Below are 23223 nucleotides of genomic sequence, written 5' to 3'. Positions count from 1 at the left end.
ACCGGTGGGCATCAGCTATTTAGACATCCATCTCACGCTTATCAATATCTCAGTCCACTGGAGCTGATGCCCCGCGGTTGCCCTGAAGCCACAAAATTTAAATAGAGGACAGAACAAGTCAGGGCTGAGAAAAGTTTTTTGGTTAATATCACGCCGATAAATCTGAGTTATGACGGTGCTTAAAACATATAGAGGGAGACTGCTCCTCAAGGTCACAAGTTGTAAAAGAAATACCACTGGCTGCTCTTGGGGATGGATTGTGCTCATCTTCGAAATGTGCTGAAGTCATATCTCCCAGTAGTCACCCTGTTTGAACCGCAATATTACATAGACTGTTGCCAAAGTTGATGTAATTTGAGGGATATAATTTGCATACTTTTGCTGCTCTGTTAAACAGGCATCCGCCGCTACACTGAGCACAGTAGCTGGTTGCTACCCTGGGAAAAGCATAACAAGCAAGGAAACATGGCCACTAGCAGCTATTCTGCCTTGTTTTTTAGTCAGCACCCTCACCACCATACCACTCTGCTCCGCTGCTGTTGAATAAATTAGCTCCGATGACAGATCTGAGGTCAGTCCTGTCGCGCCCGCCAGCGTCCCGTACAGCTGTTTTGCGTCCAGCCCACATGCTGGCAGAGGTGACCCAGGACACATGAGCACATGAGCAAATGAGCACATCCCTGTGGCCGTAAGGGGGGTGGGTCGCTGGTGTTGGGCAGCACGGTGGGTGGCACTCTGGGGGGCGTTAGAGTAGCTGATGAATGCATGATTTATCCACCCCTGTTATGGGCCGCGCGCGTTCCCTTAGGCAGAGCCTCTTACTCATAAAGTTTATGTTGGCCATAAAGTGCCACCCAGCCAGGCAACGCTACTGAGCAGAGCAACTTGGCCAGCTCAGGGACGGGCACGGACGCTCACAGGCACCGAGGCACCAAGCACAGTGCAGTGGTGGTGCTCTCTCCTCTCCTCTCCTCACTTCCTCTGTCTCTCCCCACAGGGCTTTGCTAGCAAATTTATTATCTGCAGTATGTGTGTCCGATAGTAGTCTCTAACGGTCCCCTGATCTTCCTGTGTGTGGCTCTGTGTGTGCACTATGCAGTATCATATCATTATCCCACTGTAGTACTGCACTGTCTGTAATGTCTGATCTTTATGTTTCAGTCCCATCATGTACCCGACATCTGCAGTCTCTAGCAGGTGCTTGATCTTTCTGTGTTTTTCTCTGTGTGTGTGTGTGTGTGTGTGTGTGTGTGTGTGTGTGTGTGTGTGTGTGTGTGTGTGTGTGTGTGTGTGTGTGTGTGTGTGTGTGTGTGTGTGTGTGTGTGTGTGTGTGTGTGTGTGTGTGTGTGTGCGTGTGTGTGCACGTGTGCACTTTGCAGTTATAGTACATTATGCAGTATGAGCATAGTATTTAGACACAGTGGCCTGATCATTCACTACCAGTCCCATTATGTAGCCTGCCGTATGTATTGGTCAGTAGTCTCTTTACCATCTCCTGTTCTTACAGTCTTGTGTCTCTGAATCTCCTGTGTTTTTCTGTGTGGACTACAAAGTATCATGTGTGTATCCATCCCATTGTAGTATTTCGCCCCAGTAATCTTTTACAATTTCCTGATTTTCCTTTGAAAGTTAAGCTCTGTGTTGTGTTGACTATGCAATATCATATATGTACATCCATTCCCACCTCTTTAGCATATCAATCCAGTAACCTTTCCAGATCGTTCTGTGTCAGTCCTATCATGTGCACTTCACTGTGTGCCTGCCAGTAGTCTTCTCCAGTCTCCTGATCTCTCTGTGTTGGGCCTGTGTGCACCGTGCAGCATCATATTCCACACACGGTAGCCTTTCAAGTCTCCTGACCTTTTCTGCCTCAGTCCCACATGCACTATGCAGTATATGCCGCTCAACTGCAGTTTCTGAAGTAGTGTCTTATGGGGTTCTCACTCAGTAGTGTCTTACAGATCTTTCTGCATTGGCCCTGCATGCATATAGTGTGTGTTCAACAGACAGCAGACTTCTGCAATGCATTGATAATTTCCTGTTAGGCCCATATGTGTACATGCAGTAGAAGCAAGGATATTTGACATTTCTCTTCTTCTATTCTCTCATAGTAGTGTATTACCCCTGGTGAAACAGTTCTAAATATGACCAGTTTGTTCAGAGACTGAGGGCTGAACAAATATGTGGCCAGACATTTACTTTCAAATCCTGGGATTTTTATCAATGCCTCATATCGCCCCTCTTGTGTGTTCTAGTTCTCTCCCAGCCTACTGAAGCAGCAGTATAGTTAATCTTCCTGGTGCAAGACTTGGAGTAAATTGAACCAGATAGTTCATGTCGCAAGACTTTTTCAAATCCTGGGATTTTTGTCCTTGGTCCTCTCATTTCCCGTTGCAGTAATTCATCTTCTTGGTGCAAGACTGTTGGTAAACTGATAGTGGGTCAGCTAGTTCAGTGTATTTACTGGATACAAGTATGTGGCCGAAGATTCACTTTCAAATCCTGTTACGGCCTTCTCTGTCTGATATTTTCTAGCTCTAGTTTGCTCCATACAGAGGGAGAAGTAGCCTAACCCTAATCTTCCAGTTAGAGTTGTGCAATATTACCAACTAGTCAGCTACTTTTTTGTGTTTTTAATGCCTTTATTCTTAGATACAGTTGGAGGTGAGTAGAAGTGAGTAGTAGAGAGAGATGGGTAAGGATCGGGAAATGACCTCGGGCCGGAATCAAACCGGGGTCCCCGGTGTAGCAGTGCAGTGCCCTACCGTTTGAGCCACGACAGGGCCCTAGTCAGTCACTTTGCTGAACAAGCAAGTGGCAAGATCTCATTGCTCTGGTTCTCCCGTTCCCCTCTGGTCTCGATGTCTCATCTCGTTAACCCCCCCCCCCCCCCCCCGCGTTGCCAGTTCCCTTCAGCCTGTACTGAATCAGTGGTTAATCTTCCTGATGAGAGAGGTGAGCTAGACCTGATAAAGTACTGTAACTCTGTGACTTTACTGAACAAGCTGTCAAACGACTTTTACTTCCTAATCCTGGGATTTACTTCCCTGGTCCTCTCATTATCCTGTGCACAAAAGTTTATCTTTCTGGTGCAAAGCTGTGGGGAAATTAGACCAAGTACTTCACTGATTTCACTGGCTAGAGTTTTACTTTGGAATCCTGGGGTGTTCTCTTCTTCTGTGGTCCTTATCTCCCTCTTTGCCCTCACTGGGTGCAAGTTAAATTTACTTTCTCCAATCCTGTTGCTTCGGGGTTGCCCTGCCTCCGTGGAGAAAACAATAATGTGTCCCCTCTGTCAACCAGCACAGTGTGGCTTTTTGGGGATTTCCCCCCATTCAACATATCGGTTGCAAATGAGAGATTAAACTTTGGAATGTGTTTCTGCAAGATTGAATAAAAACTTAAATCAATGACGCAGAGCCTTGGCCGAAGGTCGCAGGAAAAGACAGGAAGGACGTGGTCTCATCCCCCTCTCCTGTGTCCTCCAGTCTAGCCAGTTCAGTGACAAACCTGGAACAAACCTGTAGCCAGAGTCCTCTGGTTTTGCTGTCTTATATCTTTCCGTGTCCTTCAGTGCGCACTAGCCTGCAGAAGGCAACGGTAAGCCTAGCTAATGAATCTTCCTTGTGGAAAAAACAGCTAAAGGTGCAAAGTACAGTAAGTTTTATAATTCTGGAAATTCAAAATGACAGACATGAGGAAGATCCTGCTTTTCACGTACGAAAAGTGCAATTTTCCAAGTCATTATGAATATTGTACTGAGTATTCGTAAACAAAAGTTAACATTTGTTAAATGGGCAGCATGGATTCTGGAGATAAAACACTAAAATATTACACAGTGCATCTTTTAAGTTAAAGCGGGCTAGCCAGTTCATTGACTTACATGTAGCTTCAACAAATACATATGTGGAGAGCCTTTTCTTAGATCCAAGGATCTTTTCTGTCCTAATGTTCTGCTCTCATTGTCTCAATGTGTTATAGCCCTCTCCTGTGGCCTCATGTCCACTCCAGCCTACAGAATCAGCATTTAGTAATCTTCCTTGGGATAAATTGAACTGGGAGGACAGTTCAGTTACTTTGCTGAACAAACATGTCACAAGACTTTTGCTTTCCAATCCTGGGATTTTCTTCTTGATCTCTTCTTGGTCTAGCGGTCTGATACCCCTCTCCCGTGTCCTCCTCTAGTTTGCCCCAGCCGCCAGAAGCAGCAGGCCCTGTCTCCGGTATAAATAGAGATTATATGACTACAGTATAAATACAGCATGTGGCCAGTTTGGCTTATGAATCTGGAGATTCTCTTTTTATTATCTGTGCCCGTAGTCCTCATTTCCCCCGACGTCTCATTGTCTGAAATCCCTCTTCTGCGTCCTAAAGTCTGTCTCACTGTCTCAAACCCTTCTCCTGTGACCTCCACAGTGCATTCCAGCCTCCAGTCATTGTCGCTATAAAAAAGTGGCCTAGACTTTAGGAGCCCTGGGATGGAATGTTTTTTTTTCGTCTCCCCCTCGGTTTCTCTGTCTCAAACTTCTACTTGTACTTCTTGTGTCCTCCAGTGCGCTCCAGTCTCCAGAAGCAGCAGTCGTTGCCGGTGCGGCCCATAGTCCCGCTGGTGGCGCGCATCTCGGACCAGAACGCCTCGGGGGCGCCGCCCATGACCATACGCGAGAAGACCCGCCTGGACAAGTTCCGACAGCTACTGGCCAGCCCCAACACAGACCTGGGTAAGTTGTGCTGCCTTTACACTTTAGGAGTACTGCACACACACACACGCACGCACGCACGCACGCACGCACGCACGCACGCACGCACGCACGCACGCACGCACGCACGCACGCACACACACACACACACACACACACACACACACACACATTTTCTCTCTCTGTGTGCGTGCGCACACACACACACACACACACACACACACACACACACACACACACACACACACACACACACACACACACACACACACATTTTCTCTCTCTGTGTGCGTGTGCACACACACACACACACACACACACACACACACACACACACACACACACACACACACACACACACACACACACACACACACACACACACACACACACAGGTCCGCATATTGGCAACACTAAGCAACATCTTCAGTGCAGCTTGGATAACTGTTGCCTCTGTTGCCCTACAAAGTGCAATGCAAGTGCAAAATGCAGCATAGAAAACACTGCCCCAGCCAAAACCTTTCAAGCAGTCAAAAGCTTTTAGTGTACTCTTAGTTGGAAAAGGCAATGCATTTAGTCACAAGACAAAGGAGTTGTTCTGTAGTCCATTACAAGTCTAAGTTGAATTTGACAAATGACAACATTACTGCCTTTTAGCTTTGTAGGACAGAGCTTTGAAACGCGTTGGTTATCAGCATAGGCTAATCACATTTCCACATTTTATAATTCACTTTATATCTTCTGCATGATTAATTTAATGTGGGTGTTGAAGGACTGGGCACACCAATATGTTTATATAACTGTGCTGTGCTGTGTTTAACCTAGACAAGAGGAGTTCACGTTGAGGTGCAATGCCATGTACAAACGCCTCTGTCTAGACAGGCGTGACATGTAGAACTCTGTGTGCTGAAAATACCCGTTTGTGTCTGTCTGTCTGTCTGTACATGCGGCTGTCTATCTATAGTGCTGTGTGTTTGTCTCCTGCACTGTCTTCCTCCTACTCTGTCTCTGTCAATCTGTCAGTGTCGCTTTCTTCATTTCCTCTCTCTCTCTCTCTCTCTCTCTCTCTCTCTCTCTCTCTCTCTCTCTCTCTCTCTCTCTCTCTCTCTCTCTCTCTCTCTTGTATCTTTCCTAGTTCCGAAATTGTTTATAGTCTAAAGCCTGTTGTTTGCACCACTTTGGTGCTATCACTCTTTCTTTCTCCCTTTTTTTCTCTCTGAGTCTCTCTTCATTCGTCTGCCTCCTCCACCCCTCTCCCTGTCTAGGCCCCAGTGTTCTAACAGGCCAGCTTTAAGGCAACTCCACAAGATTCATGCTTAGTGATGTTGCCCCCATTCCTTTTTAAATCCTTGTGCCTCCTACTACAACTTTGTCTCTCTCTCTATCTATCCTCGTTGTTTCTCTCTCCATCCCCTCCTTTCTTTCTTTTTCTTCCCTCTTTCCCCTATCCCTCGCTCTCCGATTCTCTTTTTCTCTCCATATCGCCCTCTCCGCCTTGCATCCATCTGTTTCTCTGTCTGCTCTCCGCTCCACTCTTCTCCTCTCTGCTCTTCTCCTCTGCTCCTCTCCTGCTGAAGTGGATCTGGCAGTGTTGTTCCCTTCCCACTACACACTTTGGCTCTCAGAGCTGTGCTCTGCACTCGTCTCTCTCCTCCTCCCCTCTCGTCACTACAGCACTAGGGTACTTGTGGGACTTTGCTGACAGCTCTTTCAGTTGCTCTTCTCTTTTCAGCCCCCATCTTCCCATTCTCTTCACTCTTCCTCCTCTCAGTGTCTCCCTCCATCTCCCACTTTCGCTGTCTGTCTGTTTGTATATTGCGTGAATTCCCCCCTCTGTCTGTTTCTCTCAGTTGTTTTTTTACTCTCTCTCTCTCCCTCCCTCCCTCTCCCCATGTCTCTCTCTCTCTCTTTTCCTTTCTCTCTCTCTTTCTGTCTCTCTCTGTCTCTGTCTGTCTCTCTCTGTCTCTCTCTCTCTCTCTCTCTCTCTCTCTCTCTCTCTCTCTCTCTCTCTCTCTCTCTCTCTCTCTCTCTCCCTCTCTGTTCTCAACACACATCCCCAGTCTCCTGCTGGGGGTACCTTCTGTTCTCTGGACCTCCATCTTTCCGTCTCAATACAGTCAGATGAGATGAGGGTTTTTTTCACACACACCTACAGCTTGTCTGCTGGAAAACGAGTGTGTTGGGGGGCAGAAGGAGGGGGGCAAGCTGTGCATGTGTGATTCTGTGTGTGTGTGTGTGTGTGTGTGCGCAATGTGTGTATGTGTGTGAGAGATATACAGTATGTGGGTGCAAGTGTGAATCTATGCATGTGTGATGCCGATTGTGTGTGTGCGTGCGTGTGCGTGGGACTGTGTTAAAGCGTGTGTTAGCGTGTTCCTCTTTCTCTGTTCGCACGCATGTTCAGCAAAGTGGGGCAGCTGTAATGATCACGGCACACGATGCTCTTCCACCACAGGCGACATTGAAATGGAATTGTAAGAGCCTTTTTAGCTTTTTTTGTCCTCAGGCACCACATTTCCTTTCCTTTCCTTTCTCCCCGAGTGACAGAACAGATGCCCAAGGCAAGACTCGCACAGTCCACTCCAGTGAATCAGCGCCGGGGAATAAGGTGGTCATTTGGCCCACAGTTGAACGTACAAGGAAAAATAGAATTGCCACCTACACACACACCATGCACACACACACACCACACACACACACACACACACACACACACACACACACACACACACACACACACACACACACACACACACACACACACACACACACACACACACACACACACACACACACACACACACACACACACACGCACACAAGTACGGTTTCCTCCCAACAAAGAAACGATATTGAAGGAGGTTATGTTTTCATCCCGGTACACTCATTAAAAAGGGTAGAATTGAAAGAGAGTCTTCCAGGCTTCCTGATCAGCTCACAGCAATGTTACTGCCAGAGATGGTTGATAAAGGTTGACAGGGTCCTACTATACTATACGATCTTTGGTTCTGCAGGCACTGCAGGCCGTTCCAGCCTGCAGCAGTTGCATCTCTCTCTGTCCCCTATCAATGGTTGATAGAAGGCCCTACTATCCTTGATACTGAAGTCAGTTACAGCATACATGCAGTGGTTGCAGCTCCTTGTTCCCTATCAGTGCTACTGCCAAAGATGGTTGATGGAAGTTCCGTCCAATATGGTCTTTAGCCCTGCAGTCAGTTGCATCATGTGGCTGCCCCGTATCAGCACCACTGCCAGAGACGGTTGAAAGAGGGTCCTGCTATATTCGAGTTTCTTAACGGGGGCTATACATTTGGGGGGCCCTAGGGGGCGTTGTTAAGGATACAGCTTGGGGGGCGAGAGGTCGGGGGGTGGGGGGGCGCTCAGTTGCCATTTTGCGGCATTAGTCTATTTTATTTTTTTAAGTGGGGCGTTGGCAGGCTTATGATGAGGTCAAGTGGGCGTGAGGCTTATGATGAGGTCAAGGTGGTGCTTGTTCCAAAAAGGTTGAGAACCACTGTGCTATGATCTTTGGGACTGCAGTCAGTTACAGCAAGCATTGGTTGCAGCTCTCTGTCCCCTACGTAGTGTCTCCCTCCCCATCTCCATTTGGGCAGGGTGAGAGAGAGTAATGAAAGTCGTTAACTATTATTATTATATGGTTGTGACGTCATCGGTCGAATGCTCCATTCATTTCAACGGGGCTCCCCAACGTTCGCACGTCTGTTATTTTTCGATAACGGACGGGTTGGTCTATAACAGACCGCTGTCAATGGCAACAAGACTTTTCACTGCTAAAGCGACTTTTCAACAAGACCCTAATCAGCTGCTGTGATAGACAACACCTGTTGTCCTGGCTACCTAGCTGTTGCCTAGCGGTGTTCCACAACGGCACTGTTTTGTTTTGCGCAGCAACAATCTTAACATTAAATACTCCTAAAGAAATGTCCCCGCCATGTGTGAGTCATTTAAGTATATCCATATAATAAGCGGGTTAACTTTCGGCGAGTCGGTCGCTTTGTGGAATAGCAGCACTTCAGAGAGAACAAGACCCCTCCGCTCCGCGTCGGGGTCTAAAGATTCTCTCTGTTGTGCTGCTATTCCACGGTAGCGACCTTCTCGCCGAACGTTAACCCTTACCACTCACTCTCCATAGCCCCCCCACCACCACCACCATAGCACCAACTTCCCCCAACACTGGCAGTCAGTTTGCATCGTACAGCGGCTGCATCTTCCTGTCCCCAATCTATTTCCCCATCTCCATACATAGGAAGGCCACCCTACCCCCACCTCCGCCCCTGTAGCCTACGTATCCCCGGGCCATGTTGGTAATGGATAATAATCTGTGCAGATATCGCGAGGGGGCCGTGGCAATTACGCGTCCATGCTGGGTGTAATCAAATGCTTTCATTAGCACCCCAACCCCTTTTATGCATCACATACACAGAGCACCAGGCTGCCAGGTCTGGGCCGCATACACACACACACACACACACACACACACACACACACACAGCACACCTTCTGGAAATTAAATGTTCCAAAACGACCCAGCGGTTGGAAATTGAAAACAACACAGATGTGTATCACACACACAGTCATACACACACGTGCACACGCATGCTCACACACGCACACACACTAGACAATCATGCATCCTATGCATATATGCATGCCTATTTACTTAAATATGCCTATTTTTTTAAACGAGTATGCACCCGTATTGTGTGTCATTGAGTTATTTTTATGTAGAATGGTATGGAGTTATGTACATATTATACTAGAATGCCAGAAAAAAAAACTGGGCCATTCTCCCCAGCTAATGGGCATCCTATGAACAGCACACCATTAGACATATGTGTGCAAAATATTACATATGTGTGCAAAGACACATATTAAGTCACGGAAAAATGGATACATGAGCTCAGTCAAACATACTGTACATGTATGCCCAGAGGGCCATGGCACCGCACAGGACATGCTGCATACCAAGAGAAGCGTGGGCTCCCAATATTGCGTAATGCTGCCTGCCGCGCACCCCTTCCACCATGTGGGGGAGCTGGAGAGCCATCACTGTTTGTTTGGGCGGATGAGATGTCGCTCTTTTTTTTAACTAAGGTAATGCTCTCTGTGGCTATAGCTGCACATCATAGACTATGTATGTGTGGAATGGATTTTGCAGTGTGGCGAGAGAGAGAGAGAGAGAGAGAGAGAGAGAGAGAGAGAGAGAGAGAGAGAGAGAGAGAGAGAGAGAGAGAGAGAGAGAGAGAGAGAGAGAGAGAGAGAGAGAGAGAGAGAGAGAGAGAGAGAGAGAGAGAGAGAGGGAATGAACACTGCAATTCCCCTACCTGTGTTTACTTAGTGGAGAGGAGGGAGATTTTGACAATGGTTAGATTGGAACAACTTGATAGATGTTATGTGTGCGTTCATACAGGCCTCATGATTGCATTTCTGAATGGGCATGAGTGGATGTGCTTCAGGGACAGTGTGTGTGTGTGTGTGTGTGTGTGTGTGTGTGTGTGTGTGTGTGTGTGTGTGTGTGTGTGTGTGTGTGTGTGTGTGTGTGTGTGTGTGTGTGCGTCTGTGTGCATGTCTGTGTGCATGTCTGTGTGTGTTCATGTGTGCGTGTGCCTGCGCGTGGGTGTGCCTCCTTGTGCATGTGTGTGTGTTCATGTGTGTGTGTTCATGTGTGTGTGTTCATGTGTGTGTGTGCCTGTGTGTGTGTGTGCGTGTGTGTGTGTGTGTGTGTGTGTTTATGTGTGTATGTGTGTGTGTGTGTGTGTGTGTGTGTGTGTGTGTGTGTGTGTGTGTGTGTGTATGTGCATGTATATGATGAGTGGAGGTGGTGGTGGGAGTGAGGGAGGCCTCGAGGGGCTTGCGTGCTATACGGAGGCGTTGTTTATCTGCACTCTCAATTTCTTTCATTTTTTTTCCTTCCTTCACCATATGTGTGTGTGGGCGTTACTTATATATGCATGGATCCTATGTAGTATGTCTTGGATGTGGGCCTCTGGACTGTGTTTGGGTGTGTGTTTATGTGTGTATGTGTGTGTGTCTGTTCGTGTGTGTGTGTGTGTGTGTGTGTGTGTGTGTGTGTGTGTGTGTGTGTGTGTGTGTGTGTGTGTGTGTGTGTGTGTGTGTGTGTGTGTGTGTGTGTGTGTGTGTGTGTTCATGTGTGAACGGGGTGTGTGTTTATGTGTATATGTATGTGTGTGTGTGTGTTGGGGATGGTTGCATCTGATGTCTGTTCGTGTGTGGTCACGTTATGAGATTTCTCCTGATACTCATGGGTCAAAGCATATATGAAGGCATAGATTTATGTATGGCATATGCTAGATACTGTATGTGTTAGATGTATGATATGCTTCTCTGTGTTGGTTTATTTCTCACCATAATGCTTGTGTGTGTGTGTGTGTGTGTGTGTGTGTGTGTGTGTGTGTGTGTGTGTGTGTGTGTGTGTGTGTGTGTGTGGGTGCTTGTGTGTGTGTGGGTGCTTGTGTGTGTGCGCGCGTACGTGTGTGTGCGTGTGTGCGTGCGTGTGTGTATGTACGGCGTTTCTATCCCCCTCTGCAGAGGAGCTTCGGAAGCACAGCTGGTCGGGCATCCCGCGGGAGGTTCGGCCCATCACCTGGAGGCTGCTATCGGTGAGCACCCCACCGCGTCTGCCCTACTTCCCTTCCTCTCTCTCTCTCACTTCCCTCTCTCCTTCTCTCTCTCTCTCTAGCTCTCTCTCCCTGATCTCACCATTCCTCCATCACTCTCTTCCCATCTCTTTCTCTCTCTCTCTCTCTCTCTCTCTCTCTCTCTCTCTCTCTCTCTCTCTCTCTCTCTCTCTCTCTCTCCCTCCCCCCCTCCCCCCCTCCTCCTCCTCTTTTCTCATCTCCCCCAGCCCCTGTCATCCCTCCATGGTTCTGGAAATAGACCCCTCTCTGCTCAACTCTCTGACATCCACTTTAAAATAAGCCCCGCCGCCGCCGCCGCCACCGTTGGGGGAATAGTCGAGGTGGGGCCCGCCATCTGGAGCACGCCCCATAGCCCATGCACTCTGCTTCCCCCAAAAGCGCCGTTTGTCAGGGTTTATTAGCTCAACGCCCATCAAAAAGCAAGCGGAAAAAAACAGCTAGCTAAACAAAAATATACATGTGGTCACCCAAGAAAAGGGGGACGTCCCACTACCCCTCCCCTTCTCCTTGTCGCCTTTGCTTTCTCCTCCAAAGTTGTGTTGCCCGCTTAAAAGTAGCTGAGGAAAGAAAGAGAGAATGTGCAATGTGTCAGATTTTAATAGCTGAGTGCCCATCAAAAAAAGATGAAAACAGCCAGGCTAAAAAAACCTACACGTGTTCACCCAAAAACAGGGGACATTCCACTATCCCTCGCCTTCCCTCCCTCCTCCATAGTTGTGCTGCGTGCTTAAAAGTAGCTGAAGAACGAAATACAGAATCCGATATTTGTCAGATTGTATTAGCTGGAGGCCCATCGAAAGGAAAAAAAAAACAACAACAAGCTGAACAAGAAATATACACGTGGTCACCCAGAAAATGGGACGTCCCACTGCTCTTCCTCACAATTGCCCTTCCTTGTGTACTTAAAAGAAGCTGAAAAAAAGAGAAAAGAAAGAAAGAAACACAGAAAGAAAGCACCATATTTCAGATTGTATTAGCTTAATGTCCATCAAAAAAGAAAAAAAAGAAAACAGACTACACAAAAATATTGTCACCGAAAAGGGGCCGCACCATAGAGCCATTGCTCTACCCCTCCACTTCCCTGTCTCCTTGTTTTCTCCTCCAAAGTTGCGCTGTGTGCTTAAAAGTACTCTGGCTGCTGGAGCTGACAGCAGAGAGGGTGAGTGAGTGGCAGAGTTGATAGGTGGGTGGCACCAGGGAGGGTTGGTCTGTTATCGAGAGGCACAGCAGCGAGGGCGTGGTGGCAGGCCAGGAAGTGGCAGAGGACGGGACATGAATCAGCAGAGCGGGCATCAAGCTGTAATGCCCATCACCACTGTCTGCCGCCCGCCATCTCTAATGCAAAGTCTGCGCCATGCTGGAGAGACAAACACTCCTCAGGACTCTTCAGAATAAACAGAGAGAGAGAGAGAGAGAGAGAGAGAGAGAGAGAGAGAGAGAGGGAGTCAGAGAGAGAGTCAGAGAGAGAGAGTCAGAGAGAGAGAGAGATGGGCAGGGCAGAAGTGGAAGAGCGAAGAACAGGGCATGATTCAGCAGTGCAGGAATAAAGTTTTAATGTCCATTGCTACCGCCGCCCGGGCAAAGTCATATAATGCATCACAATGCTGGACTGACCGGCCGGCATGATTCAGTGCAGTGAGAATCAATTGCTGTAATGCCCATTGCTGTTGGCGGTTGAAGGGCAGATGTGCCTCACCATAGCCAGTGCCATGCTGTGTAGAGAGAGGGAGGGATACCTCAGAGTAGTCTTAGGGAGAGATGGGCAGGGCAGAAAGTAGTAAGGAGGACGAGAGGGCATGACGAGAGGGTATCAAGCTGTATTGCCCATTATTGTTGGCCGTTTAAGATCAGACATGCCTTACCATAGCCAGTGCCATGCTGTAGAGAGAGGGACACCTCAAAGTAGCCTTTGGCACAAAGTACAAAGGAGGGGAGGGAGGGGACACAATTCAGAAAAGTGGGCGTCAAGATGTAATGCTCATATACAGCGGCAGTGCAAGGGCAAAGACACCTCACTATGGCCTTTGCCATGTTGGAAAGAGATATATGGCACCTCTAAATAGTCTGGAAAGAGAGATGGGCAGGCCAGGAAGTGGCAGAGGAGGGGACATGACTCAGCAGAGCCGAGCCAGCATCCCACTGTAGCATCCAGCACCACCACCAGGGCAAAGGCTGAGATGCTCTGTGCCATGCTGGAGACAGACAGACTGACAGACAGACTGACTGGCTGACTGACTGACTGACTGACTGACTGACTGACTGACTGACTGACTGACTGACTGACTGACTGACTGACTGACTGACTGACTGACTGGCTGACTGGCTGACTGGGAGAGATGGGAATGGCAAGGCAGGGCAGGAAGTAGCTGAGAAGGGGACATGATTCAGCATTAGCCAGCAACACACAATGCAATTGTCCATCACTATTGGCAGGGCAAAGGCAGAGTTGCCTCACAATACGAGACAAATAAAGAGACACAGCCACAAAGACAGAGACCGACCGACAGACAGACAGACAGACAGACAGAGATGGGACGCCTCAGAATGGTAAGAGGGAGAGATGGATTAGGCAGGGCATGAAGGGGTAGCAGAGGAGGACAGCAAATGATTCAGCAAAGCGGCAACCACTTTAGCACTCCAATCACCACCACCAGTGAAAAGGTTTGGATAGCTTGTGGCAAAGATACCTTTTTTCATTACTGGAGAGCGAAACAGACAGAGAAACAGAAAAGAGAGAGAGATGGGACTCCTCACAACAGTTTGTGCCATACTGAAGAAAGACAGAAAGTGAGAGAGGGAAAGAAAAAAAGAAACACACCAATGGAAAGAAATGTTGTTGGAAATGGCAAGGGAAAATAAAGGAAGCAAAGCTTGGAAGAGTTTTGGTGGTAGTGGAAAATGTCCTATAGAAGTAGAGGTGAATGATGGATGATGTGAAGATGAAAGTGTGTGCGTGCGTGCGTGCGTGCGTGCGTGCGTATGCGCGCGCGCGCGCGCGCGTGTGTGTGTGTGTGTGTGTGTGTGTGTGTGTGTGTGTGTGTGTGTGTGTGTGTGTGTGTGAGAGAGAGTTTGTGGGAGTGAGAGACTTGAGTGAGAGTGAGAGACTACTAACTTTAGACTGCCATACCTGTTCAACCCGTCTGCCTCGGGGCCAATTCCTCACTTCCACACCCATCTAGAGACTGCACCCCTCGCACGCCCACCACACTTCTCACCTGTTCCCAGGTGAGGGCGGGGTCAACTGAAAACTAACACACCCAACGCACGCAGCACACCAGAGTTCAGGCCCAAATATTTAACCTATCCGAGCGCAGATCAGACAGGGAATTAGGTTGAAGTCTTTATTTCTGCATCTTTATATATTTCTTTATTTTCTGGATGTTCTGGTACGGATAGATAAAGAGCCACACAGGTACTGCACTCAGATAGATCAGTTAACCTCAACGCCCACTCAGAGGATTTGGTAATTACCTTTCTGTACTGCAGATAGCGTAGCCTACGAGGCAGAGTTTAAATGAAACAAGACCTTGCAATTTTGTGTCTACAATCACCCCACACACTCTGTTAACAAGTGCACATATGCACTTGAGTGAGTGTGTGCATGATCACGCGTGCTCATGCACACACACACACACACACACACACACACACACACACACACACACACACACACACACACACACACACACACACACACACACACACACACACACACACACACACACACACACACACACACACACACACACACACGTGATTCTGTGCATATACTGTATGTGTGTGCAGCACATAGGTACATGTACAAACAGCAATTACATATTAATAGAAATCATGAAATGTGCAGTCAGATGTACAGAACCCCATCACTGTTAAAAGCAGGGAATGCGGAAAGTTTCTTTTTATTTCAACTTAATATTTCCCTAAGAACCTATCTGCATGCAGCAGGGCATTGGTAATGATTTTCGCCGTCATCATTCACCTCCCGACTTAAACATTATCAGGCCCAGACGAGAAACGTGTGGCTGTGAATTCATGGGACTTTATGGATCGAGTGCCCAGGATGGAAGACATCTTTACATTCATGGAAGGCCTTACTTGGCCGTGATTTAATGTCGGATGGTGAGGCAATTGGTGAGATGAGGGGGGAAATAAGGAAAAAGAGAAAAGGAAGAAATGGAAAGATAAAGATGAAATAAATGATAGAATGTAGGGGGTTAGTGGAAGGGGAAAGGGGGGAGTGTGAATAAAGAAAAATACAAATGGAAATATATTAAATACATTAGTGAATTTAGGGATTAGAAGAATGAGAGAGGGGGAAATAGGAATGAAAAAAAAAAGATTCAATAAGTTAATGAAAGGAAGTATGGGTTAGAAGCATGGGAGCCCGATGGGGTGATGACGAGAAATAAGAGATTTAAAAAAAGAGAGAAAGTAGGGGTTATGAAAATGGGGTGATATACGCAATAAGTATGCAATGCCAAGGTGGGGGGAAAGGGGCGAGGGGGGGTGGGGGGTGTTGTTGGGGAGCATTGCACACCATGTGGCAGTGATATTGGGCAGACTACACTACCACAGACTCCTGGCTGGCACAGGCTGCCCTGATTTGCATGGGTTAGTGGGTGCAAGTCCTAACACACACGCACACGCACACGCACACACACACTTGAGCGAGACAGAGGCCTGCATTTCCATTGATTTGTTTTGCAGTGTCGTGTTTGCGTTTGATATAATTAAAAATTTGGAGGCGGTTGAGGGAGCAATTAATGGCATAAGGATGAGAGGAGGAGAGAAGGTTGCAGCTTTGTGCACATTTTTTGTGCAATGGCGGAAGGAAAGATGCTCTGTGTGTGTGTGTGTGTGTGTGTGTGTGTGTGTGTGTGTGTGTGTGTGTGTGTGTGTGTGTGTGTGTGTGTGTGTGTGTGTGTGTGTGTGTGTGTGTGTGTGTGTGTGTGTGTGTGTGTGTGCGTGTGTGTGCGTGCGTGTTTATGTTTATGTTTATGTTTATGTTTATCTGTGGTTTAATGGGTGTGTCAATGTGCATTAAGTTGCATGACATTTGTGGTGTCATTGCATATCTTTTTAAAGTGTGTATGTGGGTGTGAAATGAGTTTCATGGTGCTTGTTTGTGTGTTTGTGTTGGTTTTTAGTGTGAATTTCATGGTGTCTGCAGTGCCATTTTATACGTCATTGTGTTTGTCATGCCAATCAGTGTGTCTGCAAATGTTGCTGTGTTTGTATCTGTGTCTGTCTCTGTGAGTGTATATTGCTGGTTCTCAAACTGTGGTGTGTGTACCGAGAGCTCTCTGGTGGTATGCAGGAGAATCATTTTTTTTACATTGAATTGAAGGCTGGTCAAAGATTGCAGCCGATAACGTCTCTTTGGTCCTACATTTTCTACTGTTAACCTGAATGAAGTATAATACATAATGCATAATCGTACTAGCCCTGCAAGACATTTAAATACAAATCTGCACCGAATGTGATTGTAATGGTCAATGCCGTGCTGGTTACCACTTTCATTGTGTTCACTGCGGGCGCCATGGGTCACTTACCTGACTAATCAACAAGGTGGTGTGTGAAGTAGAATGATAAAAAGTAAAGAAGTGCACTAGGTAGAGCCAGAATAGGAGTCAAAAAAAGGCCTAACGGTAGGGCACTGGGTTACTATGCTGGCTACCCGGAGTTGATTCCGGCCCGAGTCATTGGCCGATCCTTCCCCATCTCTCTCCCCACTCTTTTCCTGTCTGTCCTCCACTGTCCTGTCAGAAATAACGGTAAAAATATACATATAAATAATAAAATTAATTAATTAAATTAAATTAATTAAATTAATAAAAAAATACATATACATAAACAAATTAAAATGACTTGAAATATAGACAGAAACAGGTATGAACTATAGAACTATGAAAACTGTCACTTCTCTGCAAACATGGCCAGTGACAGGGTGTAGATCCAGGCAATTAGCCAAAAAATACCGTAATGATGCTCCGAAGTTGCTACGCTGCTAGCTTACCTGGTTGAGGAAGCCAAAATAAATTGGTAATTTCTGACTGCATAGCCTATTATGTAATTAGAAATTCTTGGTCTTGTTGCTCGTGAATGAAAAGCAACATCAGTCAGAACAGCATCTGATCATAACCACTATTTATGAGAAGCTGAAAATGATATGACTAGTCAACGAATTAACGCTAATTGGAGTCCCACCCCGGTTGCATTTACTAAATTTATCGAGGTAGCTGGCTACCGGGGACGTTCATGCTACGTAATCTACTGTACATTTTGGTCACGCTGTTGTGGTTTATGGATGAAGCTTTCTGTCTGAAATGGCTAAATGGCATGCTTACTGATATAGATATCCTGTGTGTTTTCTGTGGGTGTATGAGAAAGCAAGTGTGACAATTGTTTGGTGTTTAAACGCTAAACTGGTGTAGGTGGGGAAATGTTACATTATGCAGCACAGTACAGTTAAGTGCTTTAATAGCATACTGCAGTTGTGATACTGCAGCAAGATATATTTCATAAATAAGGGATGTCTGATCCTCAGTGTCTGTCAGGAGAACGCAGCCATCACATTAGGAATACATGAATCATTCCTTTGTTGACTGTCAAAAGCGAATAGGGAAGGCCTTTGCTGCGATATTCTGATGTTGGTTGTCAAGGTGGTACTCGGAGAGCTCAACATTTTCTCAGGTGCTACAGAGCACAAAAAAACGTAGTAAAACCTAGAGCCACTAGTAGTGTGTGTGTGTGTGTGTGTGTGTGTGTGTGTGTGTGTGTGTGTGTGTGTGTGTGTGTGTGTGTGTGTGTGTGTGTGTGTGTGTGTGTGTGTGTGTGTTTGTGTGTGTGTGTGCTGCTTGTCTGTCTGTGTGTGTGCCTGTATTGGCCCTTGCGTGGCCCTTCCTGACTCTGTGTCCTCTGTGTGGCCGTCTCCAGGGCTACCTGCCTGCCAACATGGAGCGGCGGGAGCAGGTGCTGCAGAGGAAGAGGGAGGAATACTTTGGCTTCATCGAGCAGTACTACCACTCACGCACCGACGAGCACCACAGAGACACCTACAGACAGGTAACAGCACTGCACCAGCATATACGCTTGCACGCAAGCGCAGACAGACAGACAGACACACACAGATTTGAATTCCTTTATTCCAACTCTCTAATGCAAATATAAAGTGAAAGCCCACCTGGGAAACTCCAACTCCCATTGTCATTTTGACACAGCACTCCACAACACACAAGTGCACACTGCCACACAGTGAAATTGCATATGCCTCCCCCGTGCAAGGGGGCAGCCCCCAGTGGCGCCCCAACGGAGCAGTGTGGTGGGAGGGGAGCATGCTCAGGGTACCAGGGTACTGGTTAATTTAATTACCTTGCGGGTCGGGAGTCGAACCGCTAACCTTTGGCCTACAAGTCCACTTACCATGACTGTCTAAATGTACTGCCCAAATGTACAAGATGTATTTCTGTAAAGATTCTTTTCATCCAGGTCATGTTGTTTCACACACACACACACACACACACGCACACGCACACGCACACGCACACGCACACACACACGACACACTCATACACCACTCAAACACCTTCATAATGTCTTACAGACACCCACGCACAAAGACAGGTGACAGTCAGCGTGTGTGTGTATGTGTCTGTGTCTATATGCCTGTTTGTGTGTGTGAGAAATAGAGTGTGTGTGATATACCACTCTCTCTTGAGTCCCTGGACAACTGGCAGCTCTGCTATGTTAGCTTGGGCTAACACCCACCCATAGGTGATGATCCCTGCGGCGGCCGAGGAATAATTGCACAACAGATTAGAGCCGACAGTTTGTTCAGCGCTGTCGCGAGGATGAGTTATGGCAACCGGACAGACCTGTCTGCTTGAATAATTATGTAAGAGCAATTAATAAAGATTATACCTCTCCCTCGTCTCTGTGCAGAAAGAGCCAAAAAAAAAAAAAGAGTGTGAAGGAAAAGTCCGAACAGGAGTGTCATGTGCCAAGGTCCGGTCACTGACATACCTGCATCAGCACTGGAAGCATCTATTGCCCTTTTGATCTCTCTCTCTCTCTCTCTCTCTCTCTCTCTCTCTCTCTCTCTCTCTCTCTCTCTCTCTCTCTCTCTCTCTCTCTCTCTCTCTCTCTCTCTCTCTCTCTCTCTCTCTCGCTCTCTCTTCCTGGTCTCACCCCTCATCTCTCTATCACTCCCTCATCTGCCTCCCTTTCCCCTCTCTTCCCCCTTATCTTTATCATCTCTTTCTTCTCTCCTTCATTTTCTATGAACCTTGTTCTGTTTGTCTGTCCCTATCTGTTTTTCTCATTAAGTGCCCTGTCTTTTTTCTATCTCCCTAAATCCCTATTTTTCATCATCTATTCTCCTCTCATCCTCGTTGTCCCTAGTTCCCTCTCTGTTTCACTTCTGTCCCTCCCCCCTCTTCCTCGGCGCTTCTCTAACTGTGACACTCATGCTCCGTTACATCTCTCTCCTTTCCTCTCCTTTCCTCTCTACTTCCCCTCCCTCCACCCCTTTTTTTTACCAGCACTCTCACTCATCTGTATCACTTATCCGTTGCTACTCCTCTCTCTTTCTCCCCCTCCCTCTTTCGCTTCCATCTTCCTCTTCTTTTAACTCTCTTTCACTCTATTCTTCTCTGTCTCTCTGTTCCTCTCTGGCCAGCCCTCTTTTTTTTACCAGGACACTTACTCATCTGTATCACTTATCCTGTGGTACCCACCTATCTTCCGTTCCCTCTTCCTTTCCCTTTGACTCTCTCACACTCTTTCTTTTCCCCCTCTCTCTATCCCTTCTGTTTTTACTAGTGTTGCCAGTCATCTGTTTCACTTATCCTGTGGGGCCTCTCGCTCTTTCTCTCTCTTTCACTCCCCCCTGTGCTTCTCATTCTTCTCCATTGCCCACCCTCTGCCGCTTCCACCTAGCCTGGTTCTCACCGACGGTGCGTGTGTGTACACAAACTACCGTCTGGTAACACTGCCGCTAACATGCTCTTCTCGAGTCAGAAAGCAAATGGTGCATTTATTGCAACTTACCACCAACAAATTCCTCCAAAAACGTTTTCTGTTCATCTCTAAAGAGTCAATATAGTCTATAATCTGTCCTGTGACTCATCAATTTGAGCTGCCGTTGATATTTAAGCAATAAATACTCTGTTTATTTTCTACTCGAGAAGAGCATGTTAAAGGAGAAGTCCAGTTTTTTGAATATTAAGGCCATTTTCTGAGTGGTTTGCAATGTTTTAGAGTCCCCCTCGCCGTTTATTTCATGTTTGCTGCAGTCTCTGTTATTTGGCTGATTTGGATTTTATCTCAACCAGCTTTAGAATGGCCGTCTATGAGCACCTGCAACTCTGTTCTTAAAATCACCTTAAACATTTGTTTTCGAAAATCTACAGCTCACAAAGTGGTTAGGGGTGTTCACTAGCAGTCCCTAACAACAGTGTTTCCCACAGAAATTTTGGAAACTATGGGGGCAGCCGGGGTTTTTTTTGTCCGGGGGGGGGGTCTTCTCACACGGGCCTTTTTTTTTTGGGGGGGGGGGGTATTCTTGCAGCGTAAATGCAAAACGGCAAAACAATGACTACAGTATGACATTGGCGCATGGAGAAACTGTAGGCCTGGGCCTATATTTCAACCATTTATATTTTGAGAAATAAGGCTACATAAGATTTTACCCATGACTTGTATAATAGTAGTACATTGTCATTGTCAAAAAATGCAGTACAGTGAATAATTTCTGTTTACAACACAGTTTCATTCGTCCCTCATGCAGGGGTCTGGGAAACAATAATAAAACAAAATAGGAGCAGAGATAAGAATTTAAGAGCACTGTGAAATTGTTAACGCATAGACAAAAAGGGTCTTAGAGGGTAGGCTATGCCTTTTCCCCCACACATATCTGTAGGCGTACACATTCTACATGAGGGGTGCTGGTCACAGGGCCAGTTTTTTCCAAATTCCTCCCATTAAAAGGGCTGAACAACATATTACACATTTATGTCTATATTCACATTCATTACACATTAATTTCTATATGCAGCCTGATGTCTCCTCTGCTGTGTCAATGAAGGTCTGTCACCAAACTCATTACAACTGTAAAACAAAGCCTAGGGAGTGTTAGTAAACTCATCCCAACTGTCCCTTCTCTGAAGGTTTTTATATTGCTCCCAAACCCAAGTAAACTACAACAACTTGACTAGGCTTTTGATCCCTGTCTTTCAAGCACTTGTGGTTCTCTCTATAGCAGGGGTGCCCAACCTTTTTTTAACCAAGATCTACTTTTGAAGTTGATGGTCTGCCGTGATCTACCAAGTCAAATTCAAGGATGTCAGTATGAAAATTTAAGACCACCATTTATTAATCACCATTATTATGAACAAAATGTTTTCAGTAGGCTACTATGGCTGTATCTTTTCAGTGTGTTTTTAAAGTGTGTTGAATAGCCTATCTTTACAAAGCAATGCAGCACTGATAGTATGCAGAGATAATTTCAGTCATACACAAGTCATAAACAACTGAAACAATTTCAAAATGATAAACATTTGGTATATAAAAGGCACATAGGCCCTATTTCTAAAATATGATGAAGCATTATCATGCCTTCAGTGGTATAGGCTACAAATTAAAAAGGGCTCAGAAATTCACCATTTGTTGTGGGTAAATAGTAGGCTACTATGAGAGAGAGAGAGAGAGAGAGAGAGAGAGAGAGAGAGAGAGAGAGAGAGAGAGCAATGAGAGAACTCATTGGATTGGTTAACACCCCTGTTAAGTGTGACTTCTATGAAGGTTTTTTTTTTCAGCTCTCTGGGACAGTAGCACAGCAAAGGCTTTCTATTGTGAGTTTGGCCAATCGTTTTGTCCACAACTGAAGCAAGAAACAGCACAAATTGAAGTGAATTCCATAGTCAACAACTAACATTTCCCTTATACGCGGCACGCGATGTAAACGCAGTTAGCGATGATGCATGCGACTAGCGATTTGGACGAAGATCCTCGCATATCGGCGTGTCATAACGCATCGTTGCGCACATGTTCTGTTACTCACCCGATGTTACACGTGTGCACACATGAATCAACTGTAATACCCTTACGGTCACTTCCTAATGCTTTCCCCTCATTCTGTATACCGTGGGACTACTTATCTAACCAATACAGAGTCTATAGGATGTATTTACTCCAGGAGGAAAATGCGAAGGAAATTCAAAATCGTAATTCAAATCGTTTTTAACAAAAACGGATATCGTTTTTTTTTTTTTTTTTTTAAGTTTTTTTTTTTTTTTTTTACATTTTCGTAAACTATGGCGGCCAAATTTAAACTATGGCGGGCCGCCATAGTTTCCTCAATGTATGGGAAACACTGCTAACAAGTTTCGAGGCGAAATATGGCTTCTGTCATTTTTTATTTGCCATTTTGTGAAAGAAAGTGAAAGTGAAAGTGAAACTTAACTAACAAATTGCTACATAAAACACACATAAAACACGACAGATGCCATATTTCGCTACAAAAATTGTTAAGGAACACCAGTCAATACTGCTGAACACTTGGTCAGTTGCATATTCTTGAAAACAAATGTTAAAGGTGAATTTAAGAACAGAGTTGCAGGTGCCCATAGACGGCCATTCTAAAGCTGGTTGAGATCAAATCCAAATAAGCCAAATAACAGAGACTGCAGCAAACATGAAATAAACGGTGAGGGGGACTCTAAAACATTACAGACCACTCAGAAAATGGCCTTAATATTCAAAAAAGTGGACTTCTCCTTTAATGGCAGCGCTACCAGAGGGCAGTGTGTGTAGCTCCGCTCCACCAGGGGGCTCCAGAGCTGCAC

General features: G+C 46.3%; 1 protein-coding gene across 2 annotated transcripts in view; it reads left to right on the top strand.

The window, feature by feature from the left end:
* The window catches only part of tbc1d22b (TBC1 domain family, member 22B), a 98439-nt gene that overhangs the window by 8003 nt on the left and 67213 nt on the right, over window positions 1–23223 (top strand). For both annotated transcript variants that reach the window (XM_063208706.1, XM_063208705.1), the window contains 3 exons: window positions 4554–4721; window positions 11271–11341; window positions 18317–18445. In XM_063208706.1, coding sequence (XP_063064776.1) covers window positions 4554–4721; window positions 11271–11341; window positions 18317–18445 — 368 coding nt within the window. The remainder of the gene's footprint in view (window positions 1–4553; window positions 4722–11270; window positions 11342–18316; window positions 18446–23223) is intronic.

The sequence above is a fragment of the Engraulis encrasicolus genome, chromosome 10 (assembly GCF_034702125.1).
Source record: "Engraulis encrasicolus isolate BLACKSEA-1 chromosome 10, IST_EnEncr_1.0, whole genome shotgun sequence".
NCBI lineage: Eukaryota > Metazoa > Chordata > Actinopteri > Clupeiformes > Engraulidae > Engraulis > Engraulis encrasicolus.
The sequence above is the reverse complement of the archived record's forward strand: the minus strand, read 5'-3'. Positions and strand labels throughout refer to the sequence as shown.